The sequence below is a fragment of the Taudactylus pleione genome, unplaced genomic scaffold (assembly GCF_031769625.1).
Source record: "Taudactylus pleione unplaced genomic scaffold, aTauple2 ptg000046l, whole genome shotgun sequence".
Taxonomy (NCBI): Eukaryota; Metazoa; Chordata; class Amphibia; order Anura; family Myobatrachidae; genus Taudactylus; species Taudactylus pleione.
This window is the reverse complement of record NW_028284448.1, coordinates 4,787,592-4,807,942: the sequence shown is the minus strand read 5'-3', so window position 1 is coordinate 4,807,942 and position 20,351 is coordinate 4,787,592. Positions and strand designations below refer to the sequence as shown.

Genomic DNA, 20,351 nt, shown 5'->3' with positions numbered 1-20,351 from the left:
ATCCGGAATTTCGGTGGAAAAGGGGTATTATTTGCACTTCTGAAATGTCTTGGTTGTCTTTATTAATGAATACATTTTGAACCAAGTGTTCTAGTATTTTAAGTTAATTAGGCCACAGTTGGCGCAATTTAATTAGTTACTAGGCTACATTTCATATTGCTTCAAAGACATATCTCCTACTTGTACAGAGATAGTAGGTTTGAAGTAGAGAATTTATATTCTTAAGCTTTACAGAACATATAGTTTAAGTGAAAAGAACAATACTTAACAAAAAATATGGTATATTATCATTCTGCCATTCTAGTTCAAAGGTTGGAAACAGTTGCAAGGTTTTTTTTTGTACAAGGCTATTGTAAATGAACACTTAAAAAGTGATACACAAGGGGGACTATGTATTAATAATTGCTGTACTGCCACAATTATTAACGGTCCAACTAGCCGGGGATATTTTGATTTTTAATAATAATATCCCGGCTATGTACTACCGGGAAGTTGCAGGGACAGCGTTTGTGGTAACCGCTGTCCCCGCAAGTTATATCCCCGGCATTTCGGAGAAGTCTTTCACAGAAGTGAAAGACTTCCCCAGGGGAAGCTGACACTGCACATGCGCACGGGCTGCGGGGCAAAGATTGAAAGATCTCTCTCCTTCCCCTGGACCCCCATAGGCAAACAGCAGTTTACACCATCTGAAGATAGTGTAAAATACCGGTGCTACACTCCGAAAAGCTTTAGTCCCCATTGATAATAATGGGGCTGCGATCTGCAGTGCTAATTGGCAGTTTGCAGGAGATTTCTGTGAAATCTCCTGCAATGTGCTATTAGTACATAGCAATAATACATAAAATTATGTATTTTATGTAAAAATCAGCTTGATACATAGGCCCCAAGATCTTTCCAGAGAACCTGCGTTATTCAATGGTGTATAGCAGTGCAGACAATTGTCTCATACTCCAAAGGCATCCCTGAGGTAAAAAAGAAAACACTGGAACATACGGGGAACAGATGGTCCATTGCTCTCCAGTAGAATGCTTCTAAAGAGGTTTCTGTGATGTGGATCAGCCTGCTTCTTCACAGATGTCTTCATAATATTTCAAAATTCATATTTGTACCACCGCCTTTGTACTAACACGCACCTCTCACATGTATTCAGTGTTTTACAACATAGCTTTTAGGGAGATTCTCAACATGGCACGCTACATGACCAAGTGCTATACGGAGAACTATGCCTCTCCCTTTCAATTCTAGCTGTGCTCTATTGATATTTCCACCAAAATGTTGCTCATTTCAATGATATTTTAGTATTAAAGCAATAAAATACAACTATTTACACTCTTGTAGAAATAAGACAAAAAAGCAGGACTTCAGTATAAAGAAATGCACATTTAGATTTAATTTACATCTTTTGACAATTTGCACATAAATAACAATGTAAACCAATATGTAAACATAAGAAATTAGTTGTTCTAGCAAAGTAAAAAGCCTGTTAAACTTTGGTCAGATTTTATTCTTATATAAAAAAAAACTTTAGAGAAACCACTGTTTGCTACATTCACGTGTATTAAAGAAACTAAGAAAACAAGTAATGCATTTTTAAGAGAAAACAGTCATACAGTAAAAAGTCTTTGAAGTAAATGCAGAAAAGCACTACTGGCAACAAGTAAGGGAAGTGTATGTCCACAGACAGTAGTGGTACTTTGGTATATATTACATTAATACTTTAATTGTTGCTACATTAGTTCAGATCACCGCTTCTACGTATCAAGTAATGATCTTCTAAAGCTGTATTTTTGGTACCTTTCCTAGATATTTTGACATTGCTTTAGCCGATGGCTTTCTTTTTGGAAACCTTACAATGCCAGAAATGATCAGTGCTACTGGTTTGTGTGCATCTTAGGTTTATGCATTTCAAAAAAGGTGTGCTATGCCATATTTGGGAGCTAACATACAAGCCGGAATATTCCTGGTAATCTGATGTGTGACACATCACAATGTCACCAGCAGGGGGAACTCCAGCAGCATTGGTCACATAGTTTTGCTATGAACCCCTTTCTTATATGGGGTATTTTTTCAGCTGAAATGCCTGCATGGTTTAGAAACAGGCTTATTGCTAGTTAGCTTTCTGAAGGTTTAAACTAGGCCAGGGGGCATATCCCAATATACAGGGCTGCCAATGCAATATCTTTGGAGTTGAGAGCAAAGCAACAGTACAAAGAGCAGGGCAGTTTTACACTGCATATATTTGGTTTCTCCTTTGAAGTCACAAAGCTTTTGGTTGAACCAGCTATTTTTCTGCACCACTGGACACAAGCAATGAGGTAAAAAATTGTTGAACAACTTTACAATGCCCTTTTCATTTAAATTAACCACAACAAATAAATGTACAAGACACAAAATACTGAAGGAAATGACTCACAGAAAAATAAATGTGATGGGCGCCAGTAACAAAAAAACCAAAAAACGTATTACCCGTGTCTACTACTGGACCATGAGGATATAGCCAATCCTTAACTAAAAAACTTTTGTTTTTTTTTCTTTTTTCGGGAGATTATTTGTATAAACATAGAAATATATAAATGTCCTTATATTTTAAATATTTGCATTTACATGTTAAATTCCCATTTTTAGGATGTGTTATACTTCATACATAAACAATTTAAATTATTTATGGTAGTTTAAATATCTTGGGGGGAAGATTTTCTGTACGATTGGTATGAAATGCAGAGATGAAAGTAGCAGGAAATGTTCAACACAACATTTCATGTGCAGTTTTTTGATACTCTCATTAGCTGTGAGTAATTCTGTATGTTAAAGCCCTATGGAAGAGAGGGCAATAACTAAGAGGAACAAACAAACAAAAAATAATAATATGAACATGTAAGGAAATTAATTAAAAATAACAAATCATTACAAATCTAATGCCCAGCTTTGGTAACACAATATTGTTCATTGGTATGGAGATTCTGGACATATAACAAACGTGAAGATTTGCTTTCATTTAAAGTAATAAGATCTGCAGAAAGTATCTACATCAATGGCCACAAAAAAAAACCTTTTTTCATATATATATTTCAGATTACAATGATTTCTTTCGTCATTGTAAACATTTTCAAATTATTGCTTTTGTAATGATAAATTGCATAATAAATTATGAAGTACTTTTCGATGACAAATAATTAGATAAAATGATTGTCTTTCAATAATAATAATAATAATAATAATAATTATAATAATAATAATAATGTTAAGTGAGTAGGCAATACCCATATCCCTGCCTCTTTCCGTGCCCTGAGAATACAGTGATCTCGGAGTTCCTTCTTGGAATTAGGAGTCGGTCTTCTGGGAGACTTCTACCTTTCACAAGCCAAGACTACGTTGCAGCACTTTAATATGTACAAAGACCTGCTGCAGGCACCCCAGCTTTCCATAAATAACACTTGTTCATTTAGTCTTTTAAGAGTCCATTTGGTCGATGGATTCTTGCTTGACCTTAACAGGTAACAGAGGTAGTGGGGAGACATGAGGCAACTTTATGACAGAGTCAGATTGTTCATAAAAGTTGCACCCAGATGTAATTATTCCATTTCCCATACTCCTTGATACAGACACTTTCATACTGGCACCTTCTATTTCTCTTCGCAGGAGAGTCATTATTTCTTTCTCCACTGCAGGCGACATGTCACTGTCCTCTAATCTGTCTGCACTGTCACTGATGTCAAACTTCTCAATCTCCTCATTGATCACACTCAGGTCTTCCCTAGTGAGACCAGGTCTTGGGGACACAGGACAGTTTCCCTTCATGTGTACGTGGAGACTGCACAAGTGGATGTAGCTCTTGTGGCAGTGAATACATTTGTGTGGATGTTCCCTTGTGTGAAGACGTTTGTGAAGTTTGAGATGTACAAACTGGGTGAACTTTGCTGGGCACAGCTTGCACTGGTAGGGCTTCTCTCCAGAGTGCAGCCGTAGGTGAGTCTTTAGATTGCTTGTGCTGCTGAACCGTTTATGACATACCTAAAACAGAGAATATACATCAAACAACTGTGAATTACTATGACATATTGCATAATATATTAAATACTTTTCAATCATAATTACAAATTAATGATTGCTTTTCAATATGAATATTTGGCATGTAGACAGCAACCTACTTCTATGCACTTAAAACAATTTGGAATTCCTCGGAGTGACAGGGTTGGTCTTCCAGTAGGAGACCAAATCCATGCATGGAGCTATACGGTGTTTTATGTCTACAATTTTAAGTAAACAATTTTTTTTCCTGCTTTCTTTTTTAAAATGATACATACCTGACATTCGTGAGGCTTCTCCCCTGTGTGTACCAAAAAGTGCTTCTGTAGATGTGCCAGCTGAGTGAATCCCTTATTGCAAGTCTGACATTTGAATGGTCGCTCACCACTGTGTACCCGGAGATGCACCTGTAAGGTAAATATAAAATATATTATAAATGGCCATGGGACATCAGTGCTTCCTATAGGCTTAGCTAAGAATAATAAGGCTTATTTGCCCTGTAGGGTTACCTTAAGATTTGAGAGCTGTCCAAACGTCTTTGAGCAAATGTTACACTCATACTTGATTTTCCCATTCTGTTTTTTAAGTGGGTATGGAAGAGTCTTATAGCCAGTCATGTTCCTTTTGCTTTTGATCAGATTGATGGCTTCATCACGGTTTGTGGTCATCACTGCTGAGGTAGGTTTAGGTTGCATTACATGCTCGGAATTTGCTGCTGTGCCGGCAGTAGGTGATCCGCTTGTTGGACTGATTTGCTTGTCTTTCATACTAGCAGCAGCGCCTGTGATGGAGAAGGCACTATTGGGTGCAGGAATGAGAAAGTCTCGAGGTTGGTCAGCTTGCATCAACCTGCGTCCCCCTTCATGAGGGAGGGATCCTGGAAGGGCCGCAGGATTTAGCATGTGATGCGAGAGGCTTCCACCTCCAAGCACACTGCTGTAAAATGGATAAACTCTTGGGAAAATACTGAAATTATTCATGTTGTTCAGTGCATTAAGGCCATTGCAGCCAATACCATAAGGTGGTAACAGGAACTTTGGATATGAAGAGTGATAGGTAGATAAAAATGTTGGTGGTAGATGACTGGCTGGGGGTGCATAACTGGGGAAAGATGCCAGCCCTTCAGTGTTGTATGATCTGTTTAGAAAGGGATACATTTCTCTATTGTCCTGTGATGAATGGTGTGGTGAAACTGCAGATCCTGGGCTGCTGTGTGGACTTGAACTTTTAAAACTTTGGTCTGGACTACTTCTACCTGAAGGACTTGGTGGTGTAGATGGCTGTATTGGTGAATGCATCATATAATTTGGTCTCTCCATGCCATAACCCACAGAGGCCTTTAAGTAATCTTCATGAATGTGAGAACGGAAAGGATATACAACCCTTGGGAAGAAAGGCCTTTCAGGGCTACAAGTTTTAAGCAGGTCTGTGGCTTCTTTTTCAATGGGGACAACTTCCATGTTGTTCAGTAGTACCTCTTTGGGCTTTGAATGATTTGTGTTTTTGAGGATCTCTTTTACACTATGCTCTTTTTTGGCTGTACTCTTCTGAAAGGTCATCTCTTTCCGTGAAATTTGCTCCTCAGTAATGATCAGACTTTGCTCTAAAATAGAATAATATTTTAAAAAAGGTCAATTTATCCTGTGTACCAGCCAACTTAACAACAATGGAAAGTCTCAACAATAATAACAGTGACATCTAATATAGAAATTAGTTACCATTTATCATCAAATACAATAGGTCAACAGATAATTGTGCATAATGTTACATTACCCAACAGGGACAGTCTATTATATGCACACACTTTACTCTGCCTGTAGGTATATATGATCTCATATCAACTTATTTGTAACACTTAGTATTTCACTACCTTGCTATGAATATATTGACAGGAAATGTTAATTTTGTGTGCAGTGGGCCTGATTCAGAGATGGACAGTATGCACAGAAGTGGCTGTGCAATACCATTCAACAAAATGTAAATGCAGCAGGAGGTGTCTGTATGAAACAGACACCTTCGTGCTGCATTTGCGATCAGAGTGCAGCATCTGTAGATGCCGCCTCGGATCACCATTACGACCGATGGTCTCTATTGGTTGCTCCATTGGCCAGCCTGTGTAAGCTGAAGCTTACCTCAGCTTAGCCGGTGCCTGTTCACTTGCGAGGCCAGGAAATCTGCGTTCACTGACGCAGACCATGGCCTCGTCCCTCCCGGAAAACGGTGACGAGCTATGCCCCTGCTCGGTCTCCAAAACGTCCCAGCATGCTATGGCTTGGGGGGAGAGAACGAGATAGCAGGACTCATTCTGCACATTCACAGATTGGGTCCTGCACCTACGCAGACCCCTAAACATCGAATAAGTACGCTAACCATCGGGTTAGCATACATCTCTGAATCATGCTCAGTGTTAGGGCTGTGTTTGGTGCTATTCTCAGTAATCTCTCACTAGGTCCTCAATAAACAATTAGTGACATTACACTGGTGTTGATCTAACAGGCTGATTGAGAGCATTGAGATGAGGGAGACTAATAACCACTATTTATAAATACAGAATATTCTTTCAATTGGCACAACTGATTGGAAGTTGAAACATGTTCCTCAAACAAAGGGGTATAAGCAACAGACAGAAATACAAATCGCTGCTGATCAGATGTAATAAACCTTTACACGTAGGTAGTTCAGTTTTAAAAAGGATAACTAAATATTTATTTTAATATTGCCTCAATTTAAGAATGTATTAAAATGTGCAATACTGAACAATAAGACCAATAAGGAGACTTGAGGTCTGAATGAGAAGTTGCTGCTATTGTAATGACATTTAATTAATACCGTTTATTACAACCCAACGGAGTACTTAAGTTAGGGACACGGGATAAATCTATATGACTTCTAGTGCAGGTAAATGATCAGGCTTACCTTGTCATAAATTGTCATAAACAATTTGTTGGTGTGAAATGGTTACAGAAGATTCTAGGGGCTAAGGCAGATTTGATGTTCAAAGTGGAATTATTCCAATAAGCTTCTGTTATTTCTTTCTAGGCAATTGCATGTCACTTTTTTTTTTTTTTAGATTTACACATGGCATAAATTGGCCAAAAAATGTTCTCCAAAATGCAAATAATGTATAATCTCTCTTAAAAATAAAAGGCATATTTATAAATAAATAAATTCAGTAATATTTTCAGAATATCTTTCCTTGTAGGCAACCATGGTAGACAAAGCAGTGCATTTCATTATCTTACAAATGTACCACTGCAACCACTTCACATATTACAGGCAAGTTTGAGTAAAGACATCATAGCGTTTAGTTTAAGTAAGCCACATAAGTGAAAGTTAAGTAAAAAACCCAAAGACCAGAAGATGACAGTAAATGGGAGATGGAGAGATATGTCTTGTAGGGCAAGATATGTTTAGTTGGCTTCCCCTTAAGAAAGGAAGTGAAGAACAAATTCTACAGAAATTGCTTAAAAAAAAAAAAAAGAGAACACACATATTGGTTTATGTGGTGTCTGTGAACGTGTGAAAAAAAAAATGCAACTTACTTTCAACATTGTGATCACTTATTTAAGACATGTACACTCCTCCTTTTATTTTGAAGGTCATTGACCCAAACAGGTGTTAATTCCTATCTATAATTGTTAAAGTCTGCACATCACCGAGAGTTACATATTTTATTTAAATTAATATCTTGTAGGTTCATGAAGGACATTGCTGGTAGACAGATAACACTTGGTTAAAAACTGCTGGAGGCCTAGAAATTTTCTACAGCAGAACATTTAGAGGAAGTATTTCTGGATAGAAACATACGTCACTCTGTTACCTGTCAGAAACTATTTGGCTGTTGCGCCCATTTAATGATAGGTTTTATTATTAGATGGCACAGGCAGTACCTGCAACATTCCAAGCATTCCCTGACATTTATACTTTTAATCTACTTACTAAGATTCATCACCAGCTCCCCAGAGGAAGGATAGTCAAGTCTGTCTGCAAAGTCCCGGCAGTACCACACAAGCAGCTCCTGATTGGCTGGAATAGGTTTGATGGTATAGAAATAGATATTCATGCCATTCTGGCAGGCTGCCAGATTCTGTTCTTGAATGGAATGTGCAGGATTCACATAGCGCATCCAGTTACTCTTCTCTTCATTAAAACCGTCCATAAAGTGGTTAAATTCTCCATTTGAATATATCTGTAAAGTTAAAAGGAATGTATTAGATGACAATGGGGTAAAAGAAAAAAAAAAGAAAAGAGGACCAAACTATCTTCTGTGACAGGCAGATTGTCATTAACACAATGACCACCAAACGGAAGTACAAATGATGAAAGAATTGTGAAAGTTACAAAGTGACAGTTTTTTTCTTCTTGTATTGAGCACGCTACTTCACTCATAACAAATCATACAATTCACAGAGGAAGACACATTCAGCAGTAATGTCCTCATAATTCCTATGCTGTGCTATAAACACCGCTCCTTCCTTTAATAGGCATGATGATTTAATCATACCAACTTTATCTGTTATTACACACAGCATTAAACAGTTACTGAGTCAGTTTAGGCTCATTAACAATACGTCAAACTAAACAAGCTTTTGCCCTTGCAGAATCTCCACCTCTCCCAATCTTTCTTCCCCTCACATACTTGGTATGCAGTGGTTTTGTCAGAACACTGGGTGGAGCAAAGGTGAATTTCACCTGCCAAAACAATGAGCTGGACAGAAAGACAGCCAGCTCCGCCATTCATTCCTAGCCAAGACACTCACTTTTCCACTTGCAAGACAAGTACAGTCTTGTGCTATTTTGCTTTATGCACTTACAAAAAAACAAAAAAAACTCCTTTGCCTTCATAATTCACGAGTTAAAAATAAAACTACAATAGAAAGTTAAGACAGTGTATATTTAGACTAAAAACGCAACGAGACAAAACTTTATACGCTTCTTTTAACACGGTCTGCTTTTGAAAGTGAGACTACAGGAAAGACTGCTGTTAAAAAACACAATGATTTCTGTTCTGGCCAATGGATGGCAAATAGCTTCTATTTCGCACGCAGGAGGAGGAGGTCAGAGACTCACTACCCTTTATGGTTTGTCTGGAGCTCTGAAATATTCTGAATCTCCAGGTTCACGGTGTGTCCATTTAAATGGAGGGGCTTATGTAATAGTCTGCGCGATGTAGTCATGGGCGCGATTCCGACCAGGTGGCAGTTTGGTTTTAACCCTACAAATATATGCCGCGTTTCAAATACAGATAGACTCTGGAGAATGGCACCGATGCCTGCGTCTCACAGGTTATTACATAAGCCCCTATAGGTGCGGAAGTTACAAGAACGTCAGTTATATTCATTTTATATAAAGTGCTTGTTCCAAATGCAAGTAATATTTAAGACTAATGCACAGCAAAAAAGCTGAGTCGCTTTTAATTGACGAATCATTATAGTATGGTGTGCGCAGTATTGGGGTACCTGTACCATGGAGCTGTGTGACCAGCAGGGCTTAGACAAATCTATAGTCGCAGGGAAGCAACAAACTCCTAATTGTCGCTCTACACCAGATTCTAAAGCTAGGGGTGATTCTCTCTTGTCATCTTTATTCACTGGAATTAGAGTTCACGTTTATAAGCGGTAATTAAAAAAAAAAAAAAAAAAACCCAGCAGCGTAAGATCACAGGATTACAGAGAAAGAAACTGCACAAAACCATACTATTTCCATATGCTACAAAGTACAGAGAAGGTGCTGACTCACAGTACACTTACAAGAAATAATGTCACATTTGGGGTTTGCTCAACCCCAAACATCCTCTCTCTTTCTATACATGAGATGAAGGGAACCTTGCAGCCCTATCAGACATTTCTATTACAGCCATCAAAGTCAGGATGTGGATTATATCATATGGGAAGTGATTTGCTATAATTTCCTCTAATGTTTTACTACAGGCAGCTAGGGAAGACTGGTAGTAATGTGGCTTTTTTTCTCTCCTCAATGATCACTGAATGATTTACAATGATAAATAAATACCAGGGTGACTATTTCTAACTTGTAACCCAGCCTTAAAGATCCCATTATACAATAATGCAAGCAGGCTTCCATTCTTTACAGCAATAACATGTCTATAAGCTTCAGTGCAACAATGGAGGAAAAAGCTGCCAGCAAATCATGTACTGTGCTCATTTAATAAATGGAGATGTACTCTATTAATTACAAAACATATGGATCTGGCGATATACAGCAGAAAATAGAAATGTATCAGCGTTAGCAACTCACCCGCCAAAAGTATTTCCTATTGGCGTTTTTGGGAACAGTGTCATTTGTATATATCTCCCCAACAAATGGTCCAAAGCGAGTTCCTTTTGGGATATATTCTTTGCTTACAACACCAATCACCTATTATAAAAACAAAACACAAAATAAAAATAAAACTGGTGAGATGTTTAGCATGGGTAATATAACAGAACTGACATTGGTCTTCTAGACACATACTGTAAGAGACCAAAACAAAAAATTAAAAACAAGGTTAGCAGACAATTTTTTAGGGTTATATATTTACTAAAGTGAGAGTTTTTAGAAGTGGAGATATTGCCCATAGCAACCAATCAGATTCTACTTTAACATTTAACTAGCACCTCCTAGAAGATAATAGCTAGAATCTGATTGGATGCTATGGGCAACAACTCCACTTCTGAAAACCCGTACTTTAGTAAATATACCCCTTTGTGGGAAAAATAAGGAATTATGGTCATTTGGAGAACTACAGTACATGGGGTTTTAAAAAATAAAACGTGAAGCTGCTAGCACGACTACAACTGGCCAAAAAAATGTTGCTGTATAAAGAAAGGATATACCCTGAACTTATGGATTAATTATATGAACCTCTAATTGTTGGAAATAATGTTCTGTATGTACTAATGTAATCGGTATCATCTGAACAAGCAGTAACACTGTGTTGCTATTTATCACAGATATCTCATGCACCCAACATGAATGTATATTTTGTGTCAATTTGTATATTCTCCTCTATATAAGAAGATGATATAGCCAGGGCAGTCTATGTTCTTAAGCGCATGGTAAATCTAGAATAGTTTTAACAATGCAGATGCTTAGCCACTCCTCACCTGCCATGAACTGTGGGGTTTCAGCTTCCCCACAAGAAAATTCATGCAAGGTATTTTCATACAGTTTTTTTCATTAGCACAGTGCATTTGTAACAAGTTCTTGAAAACCCCCTTACTTGAAAGAGTAAAGTGAAAAACATCTGGCGCTTAAGTTTCAGTGACACAGCACTGCTCAAATGACTAGATTTTATACCTCCGTTTTCATATCTGAAATGAACTTATGTATAATGCAGAACATCACACATTATACGTGCATCAGGAAAGCTATTTCACATAAATTTGGTGAATCCCAACATTGTGTCTGATGGTCAGGGAAGAAAGAATAAGCTAACTTGTAATAGCTGTCATTTTCGTTAAAAGTCTTTTTTAAAGAATAAAGCTAGATCTGATAGTTATTCAAATACACAGTCATCCTGGCCCATGTTCTCTACTTGTATTTATCTGTCAAGTGCTTAAAAATTCATTACAACGCTGCTTATCTAAACTAGGATGAAACTGCCACTGGAACTGGCCCAGAGGTCCTAATGATTCATTGCTGGAGCAAGGCCTTTTCTGTAAACACTTCAGGAGCGAAGGCAGAGGGCTTTTAGCAAGTCCATACTTAATCTCCCACCTCCTAGCCTACTCCATTCCTTACAAGCACCAGTGACCTCTCTACTAATTTAAAAAAATAATCTGTCATTATTCTTGACCATGGAGTGCTGCCTGACAACCAGTGGCAGAGCAGACAAGAAACAGTGACCCATCTTCCACTAACAAATTTACAAAAGAAAAAAAACAAAAAATCCTACAACCACGACAATTAAGAGCTGACCTGAACAAGGCCTATGGACCTCATAGATTGATCAATTTTTATACTAAATTCATGCTACACAGTACTCTCTTTAAAAATGCATTTACTAGAAGCACAAATTAAATAGGAGTGCAATAGGTTATATACATGGGGTTGTTGCTGTAATGCTTTGCCAAAAATGCCATTTGCTGAGGTAGATTACTGACATTTGGGGCAATGAGACATTATTGGACTACACTATTGAAATGTACAAGACGTGGTTGGGCAATTCATTTACTCTTCTTGCTCTAGAAAAGTGTAAAAAAACCATGATCTATGCTAAATATGGAACTGTAATATTCTACATGCAGCTTTAGAGTCATGTTATGACTAGGACGTCATTAGAACTGTTACAATACTTACAGGAAAACAGTTTAAGAAGTTGCTCTGCTGGAAATCTATGGAATGCAGTAGCACAAAGGAAGGTCTCTGAGATTACAATTCAGGTGATCATTTCAGTAATACATCTAACTATAATTGCCTAATAAAAATGTAAACAGCCTGTTGCTCACTTCACAGCCTTTATAAAAACAAAACCGTAAAGAATGCACCCACTCACAAATACATAGTTCTCAGTCTGTTGAGAAATTAAAACCCAAAACAAAACACTGGAGACAAAGGCAGACAAGAGCCCGCTGTGGGATCAGACAAGACTGCTTCACAACCTTAAGTGACACCAAGCAATGCTTTCCTCTCCTACACTTATACCTTTGTGTGAGTAAAAGGTTTAAACTAGAAAGTTGTTCCAAACTCACTATTTCTTTCCCCAGCACCTTGCGAAAGTTTCACATATTGGAAACCAAACTAGTGGTATCAAATGGCAGTGAACTTAATTCTTAGTTGGACATAACCAAAAAATTCAAAAATCAAAAAGACTGGTCTGGAATTTATATCTATAACCACAAATTAACTTTTCCCAGGCAGCTATTCTTGAAATTCAGGCTAAATTAACCATTTAAAATTTACTAACCTCTTTGGAGCCTGATGCGTATTTAAAGAGCAAGTTCCTGGGCAATGAAGCTTGTGCTTGGACAACATTACTTCCATCTGAGCTGCTGTCCCATGGATGATCCTTCACTATGTATGTACATTTCGCCTCAAACTCAGCCTCCGGCCACAGCGTCATATCAACTCCTTCCATGTCCATTTTCATGGTCTGTTATGTCCCCTCTGGATGGGGAGATTCAAAATGTGTAATTGCTCTTGGTCGTGTGGCAGCCTGAAATATGGTGAAAGGCGGAAAAAAAAGACAGACCTAAGTTCTCACAGTCCTTCAATGATGTGATTTCCTTTGAGACTGCGTAAGTACCAAGCAGTCTGTCCAGTGGAATTACTCATCCAAATAAATTTGAATGAAAAAGTTCATGTATAAACAGAAACTAGTTATTAATAGAATGTTTATTTTAATATTACCCATTTCAAGTAAAAAACAATATGGACATCTATAAACAAAGTCACCAAGTATCACCTACCTGTGCAAATGCTATCAATTAGGAAATGGCTAAATGGCTTCTTGCATGTTATATACTACATGTAGACATGCTTAGTGTAGTAACTGTTAGATTAATCTGTCCCCTTGGAAGCACTGCCCAGTGCCTTGGAAAGTGTCACAAACAAGGAAAGGAAGGGGAAGAAGCTGTTGTCTACGTCTGAATGAAGCTAAAAATGGAACTAGCATGCTACAAGGAGCGGAACTCAGCCTGACTCTTCTGAATGGGGAAGCCTGAACTTTCCCACCAGCTTCCAGCTGACAAACAACTTTCAAAAACAACCTAACCCCTCTGACGTCTTTTTTTTCATCCTGTCCAAGTTAAAGAAAATGTAAGAAAAAAAAAACAACTTCAAAAACGTTTACATCCTGCCAGCATCCCTTACAGCAACAACATCTCCTAGACTACTGGGAGGGGGTCTTGTTAACTCCTTCAGAGTCAGACCTGACTCACAAAACCTATACAATATTGAATAGCACTCATTCTCTCTGCACTCATGTAGGCTCTCTTTAATATTCCTGGATAGTCAGACTAATTCCAGTGCATACACTATGCATCTATGCATTTCCTCTGTGGCATACACATCCCATCTGTGTCTTTCTAGTGATACCGTTTTCTAGTAACCCCACAAATCAAGAACTGCATTATACCATGTAGTACACATTTTATTACACACAAAGATCCAGCTACAGGAAGACCAGCTCAATCCCAGGTACAGATAGTCATTTCATTTAAAAATTATTATAGAAAAAAAAAATACACCTTTATATTGAAGTAACAAAGTTTTCTAATATTTTCTAAACATCTGCTAATAAATACTGCAGATAAAATGATATGCAGCACAGAATTAAATTACATGAAACAATAAAACATCATGAAATGAGATCAGATATCCTGGAAAAAATCCTGAATGTATTAATATTCATTACTGAAAACCAGATAAAAGTGCATAGAAATATAGGGATAGAAGTGTCTCACCCAGGCAGATTCCACACACTTCTCCAAACACAAAATCAACATTGAGGACGTTTCCTTCCCACCCTGATACAGGACTGGGACATGGGACCTCCCGAGCTCGCTCTCCCCAGCGCGGTGCCTAGTATACTGGCAGACAGGTGCTGCATGTTCTGCTCTCGTCTCCCTGCAGCTCTGGACAACGGCGCATCCCTCCACTGCTTATGTCAGTGATAATAACCCCACAGAGTGACTGGTAAGTGGCTCCTCTCTCTTCCTGTATCACTACTAGTCAGGGTGATTGCACAGCGCGCTGCTGTCAGGCGGGCGGGGCCACAGCTACCTGGAATGCTCTGCCAATGAGCTCAGTCAGTATCACCAGCAGGGAGTGAGCGCTGCTGCCAGATACGGACGGGGGCAGGTATATTACCTCGGCTCACACCTTTCATTAAATGATGTCTCACTGAGCACCCAGAGCGGCGGGTTAATCTGACCCAGGACTTTTATTACACAAAAATGATCCTAGCTCATAAGTTGCTGCTCACAAAAATAGTCACCACAAGTAATAAAAGTTCCCAGCCAGGGCATGTCCCGCCTTCCGCTCTGCAGAGAAGAATGACTGTGCTGCTGAGTCTGCTGGTGTGCAGCAAGGGGTTAATCAGGTGCACAGATCACTACAGACGGAAGGTGGCCCCAGCCAGCCGCACAGGGCAGCACTTTCACATGCAGATCACCGGAGGATTGGCAGTCACCTTCAGCAGCATAACGTAATGCAGGATACAAAGAAAGTGTGTATGTGGGGGAAGGAGGGTCACACAAACTGAAAGTAAGGGCAGGACTGTTTTCTTATGCTAAACGCCACTTTTATACAGAAACTATACAGTTGCTAAACTCTCTGCTCTCATTTATAGTGTTTCCCAAGGCTTGTCTATGTTTCACCATTATTGTCTATTTAACTGTATTGCAGCAGTTTACAGGATCTAATCTAAAGCCCCCCAAGCAAATCCACAAATACAGAGTTCTTAGGGAGCCCTCATTTGTATGGATAGTGGATGCTGGCATTATAGACACTAGTCGGGTATCTAATTGATATAAAACAAGTGTCCCTACAGGATTTTAAGATTGACCATGTTCCACATAAGGGTACATTTTCAGTTGCTCACCACCTGTGTATCCATATTCTATTCATCTCATTTATTCTGTCTAAATGCTTCTGGCAATAACTGGTATCTGTATTCCCCTATGTGATTCGAAAGTCATGACTGTGCTTTTTACTCAGTCACCCCCTCCTTGTGTTCCCAAAAAACCTCAATTACCTCATTAATCAGCAGTTCTCACGCAGTGTCTCAAGCTACTTTCAGATCTGCATCAAGTTGTGACTGGCAATAGAGGCTGATTTGAGAAATCCCCATTGCAGTTACCTTAGTCATTCTATGTCTATGTGTGTAGACCATATACGCAACATGAAAAGGAATCAATGCGAGAACACATGGCTAATATTTTCCTTTCGCAGATTTTCCCGCAGTTCAATTCATAATGGCCACGTTATCCATTTCTAAACATTGCAGTGTTTACTGTGCGAAACACAAGGAAGCACCGTAAATAAAAGGGGGGAGAAATTACACTTTAAAACTATGTCCATGCTTATCTATGGCTCTATCAAACAGCCTATTGTGCCCTGATGGGTCTCATTGAGAAAGGTGGAGTAATACGGTTAATGTTCAATAGGTATCTCTCAATCCCCTGAAGGAATACAGTTGCTGACAGAAGAGCAACACTGGGCCCTTACTTCCTCTGTAAATGGAAGACCAAAAAGAAAGGCACACTCAGGCAGTGTACTGGCTGTTTTAACTACAAGCAACTCTTCTTAAAGAAAGACATTGTTCTTAGAAGAGATAATCCTACAATGGAGAGTCCATTAGAGGTATTAGGAGGCTGGCAACAGCCGTGATCTGCAAAAAGGGCCCTGTCCTGACAATAGACAATTAATGCTGATAAATCTGCACTACTTGTTGCTGGTCTAATTCCTCATAATTGTGTGCTGCTTGTCTTGCCTCCTGCCACACAGGGATGATGCGTGTTTCGTATAATCTCTCAGAGTACCTGACCTACTTCCTGGCATGGTCTTTTCAGGACCAGTCTCCTGCCCCATCTGGACCTTTGCCTGCCTCCTACCAACCCCCTCACTCCAGAGTCTACTGCCACATAGAAAACAGCCAACAGTGAGGTGAGACCCAGCAGATCAATACTCTGCACCACCAGACAATACTGTACACTAATCTGCAATAACAGCTAATCATGCTCAATTTGGCTCACCAGTGATTAAACTGTACTTTTCATTACACTCAGGGAAAGAGACAGATGCACACTGACAAGCTGAAGAATTACTTGCCAAATTTACAAAATGCTAACAGAAAGAATCATATAATGCATCCCTTTTTTAAAGCACCAACCAATCTGGCCCAGGTATTAGAATCAGCAACTAAGATAAACAAGACATAAGATAAACTTATTATATAAAAAAACTACTAACAATTATTCTGTAATCACGTTCAATGTGATTACTAAAATATATACAAATAAACATATACACACACACTTGAACAGAGCAAAAAACTAAATATGGCAGACTCTTAATAATATCTCTGTTTTGTGGCAACATGTAGAATACCACGTGCAGTTCAACAGGACAATAAACTCCGACAAGGATCTATAATGGTATATGTCCCACATGACTAATTATTATCCAAGTGTACAAGAGGAGCATGCTGTGTACAGTTTCTCCGCAGTACATCACATCAGTCTCTGCCACGAAGGATTGGCAGACTGTTAATGTGTCTCAGATAATCTCACTTTTTCACGATAAAGCAGAAGCAAGCAGCACCCAGCAGAAGCTTTACTGATAAAACGGTGTCAAATCTAAACCATTTGTCAAGTAAAAGGGTCCAGGCTAAAACATGGGGCCCAGGAAGTAGATCTATCTAGTATAGTACATTAACTAGTCTAAATAACACACAAAAGTAAACATTGCTGCTCAACACTATCTCCAGTAAACAAAGAAAATCAGCAGGAACCTTACACCTTTCCCCACTGTATGTAGCAATTCACCTCTAAATGGTTTAAATTATAGAAGTGAACTCAATCTCATCCAAACATACATTGACCTAGCAACGATCATGATACAAAAATTCACATATATTTCTATTATTACAGAAAACACAAAAAAATGACTTGTAGATTGACTTTCAATATTAACTGTAAAACTATTTAAATAAAAAATAAACTAGGAATTCAGTCTCCAAAATTATATATCTATCTATCTATCTCTCTCTCTCTCTCTCTCTCTCTCTATATATATATATATATATATATATATATATATATATCCATATTCATGTATACAATATAATTTTGTACCTTGTGGTATTTCCATGCAGCAGGTATTCAATCTGGAGTAAGTGCATTCCAGTTTTAGTCCATGTGTAACATCTGTGACTAACTCGCATGCATTCACTGTCTGTATATACACTCTCACTGGCTCTTTAAATCTAGCCGTCTTCCAGACTGCTTCAAGGATTTTAAAGTTTTCCCTTACTACAAGCTTCTCCCTCCCCTTCCATCAGCTCCTCCCCCACTTAGTAATTAGGCTTAACAAGCGCAATTAACAAAACAAACTCTTTTTGGCCAGGCTGATAATTCCGATTGCCAAATTGTTTTAAGATGTGCAAGACAGTTTGCTTAGGCTGAGTGAAATCAGGAAGACAAGAAAAGAAAGAAACTAAAACGGCACAGTAGCAGCCAGGCTTAGTTTCTGAATTTGGTTTATAAGCAAATGAAGTGTTTCCGAGGGATGAACCATTTACCTCCAAAGGAATATATTGACAATTATTATTTTCCATTGCACACTTTAAAAAGACTACATCTAATTTTAAACAAAATAAGTTAGTCTTCCACAAGTATATAATATTTATTTAAGGAAACCATACTAAATAAAAAGTAACCTTTCTGGTCATGAAATCTGGATTGGCCATATAACTACTTATTCTGTAGAAACAAAAACATACTATATACCTGCTTACACACCGAGTAATCTGAGGAATTATCTATTATAAACGGTTAGAAAATAAATGCTTTTTGGTCATTTGCTGGGCGGTTTACAAATGCTAGACAGCCGTTCAGGATATTTTTTTTTGTCATATTAAACTGTTTCGTAGTTTTACAGAAGATAAGTTAGTCAGAATTCTGTGTACAGGTGTATTGACAACATTAAAGTACAGTAAACAGAGTGCCAGACAATTACACAAAGCTAGATAAATGCTCTTGCCAAGGTTTGTGCATACTTATTTGTCATAGTGCAATCTATTTTCTTTCACTTGTGTTTACTAAATTACTTAAATTCATTACGCACCTAATTGTTACAAACGATAATCCTTATATAATAGTTTATTCAGAAGTTTTTGTGTAAATGACAAATGTAAACTATAATTTATTTTACATTTAAATTATGTAACCATTTACTAAGTAGTCTTTAAAATAGGAATTCCAGATGCATATCATGTCATATAAATTAAGGTTTATATCATCAACACATTTTTATAAAATATTGTCAAAACAGACCTTGTAATAATTTCTATGATGTATTTGGGAAAAATATACCTGAATAATAATTAATGCATATTATAGCTACTTATGACAGAATATCTGTTTTATTACAAAATAACCATATTAACAATTAACATAAGCAATTTTGTTTTGTTTTATTGTTTTATATATATATATATATATATATATATATATATATATATATATATATGTGCAGACTTGGTGAGGAAGGACACAATGTACATGTTATAAACGACTAATTCTGATATGCAGAAACAGCAAACATCATTGTTACAAACACAAAAGGATTGTTAATATAGAATCACACATTTTATAAAGTGTTACTATAAGTAAGGTATTCATAACGGCCATTTAATATAGGACACATATGAAATACACAAGATATATTGTAATTATTTAATATACAGACAAACAGCATGCATTGAAATGACCTGTAATTCAGCATCTTTCTGGTGTTAAGTTGCTGCTCTGTTATTTTTGGTTTTGTTTGCAAGATAACACATGAGTTATTTTTCTTTTTAACTATCAATCCTCCACATTTTTCCACTACCGTAGATTGGCAGAGGTATATATGCCAAATTAGTTAACTTCAACATTTTGTTTATAACACTGGTATTCATTGTCCTTATAATACCCTGCTTAGCATGTACATTTGCCTGGACCATTATATATACTCAGTAGTTAGAAGACATTCAGTGTAAAAAACAGTTCTATTGACGAACACATTTTCATTGGCTGACTTACTTCCTTACATACAATAACATCATTTATATAGTGTATAGAGTAACCTCAATATAAACTTTCTATGAGAACATAAAAAATATTGTATACATGTTACCAGCAACTTCCTTTATTTATGACTGATCCAGTGTGCCACAAGTTACCCTCCCCTTTTTATGTACCAAATGACTGACATCCTGACACTTTGGCATGTCACCTGTTTGGCATTCTTGCAATAGCTCTCTGGTTAAATGTTCCATGTTTATTTATTCCTATAGGCTACTGGAGTGCATTTGTGTGTGCACATATATCTAACATATTTCTTTTGTTGTGTTTTCATGGAATGGGTGGGACATATATATATATATATATATATATATGTCAGTAGTAGAAACGGACACCAGACAAATATTATCTGTACCAATATTGGATTAAAGTGCCAGTCCTTCATTTCTTTCTGTTTGCAGCAGACTGGGTGAGTGTGACAATATTACTATATATGGACCTTGGCACATATTGACTCATCCTAGGTTATGTGTGCTGCAAGTTTAACCTTTCCATTAGATATATAGATAGATAGATAAATAGATAGATAGATAG

General features: G+C 37.6%; 1 protein-coding gene across 2 annotated transcripts; it reads right to left on the bottom strand.

Moving 5' to 3' along the window:
* Positions 1-1,419: 1,419 nt before the first annotated feature.
* Positions 1,420-17,907, bottom strand: PRDM1 (PR/SET domain 1). Of its 2 annotated transcripts, none has more exons than XM_088460511.1 (7): positions 17,826-17,907; positions 12,935-13,183; positions 10,285-10,404; positions 7,966-8,215; positions 4,536-5,629; positions 4,305-4,433; positions 1,420-4,011 (listed from the first exon to the last, which is right to left on the bottom strand). In XM_088460511.1, the coding sequence occupies exons 2-7, from the start codon at positions 13,115-13,117 to the stop codon at positions 3,451-3,453; spliced, it is 2,337 nt and encodes a 778-aa protein (XP_088316637.1). In that variant the 5' UTR covers positions 13,118-13,183; positions 17,826-17,907; the 3' UTR covers positions 1,420-3,450. The 2 variants fall into 2 exon arrangements, with proteins under 2 accessions (XP_088316637.1, XP_088316636.1); XM_088460510.1 differs by lacking the exon at positions 17,826-17,907 and adding an exon at positions 14,433-14,657.
* Between the last annotated feature and the right edge of the window lie 2,444 nt (positions 17,908-20,351).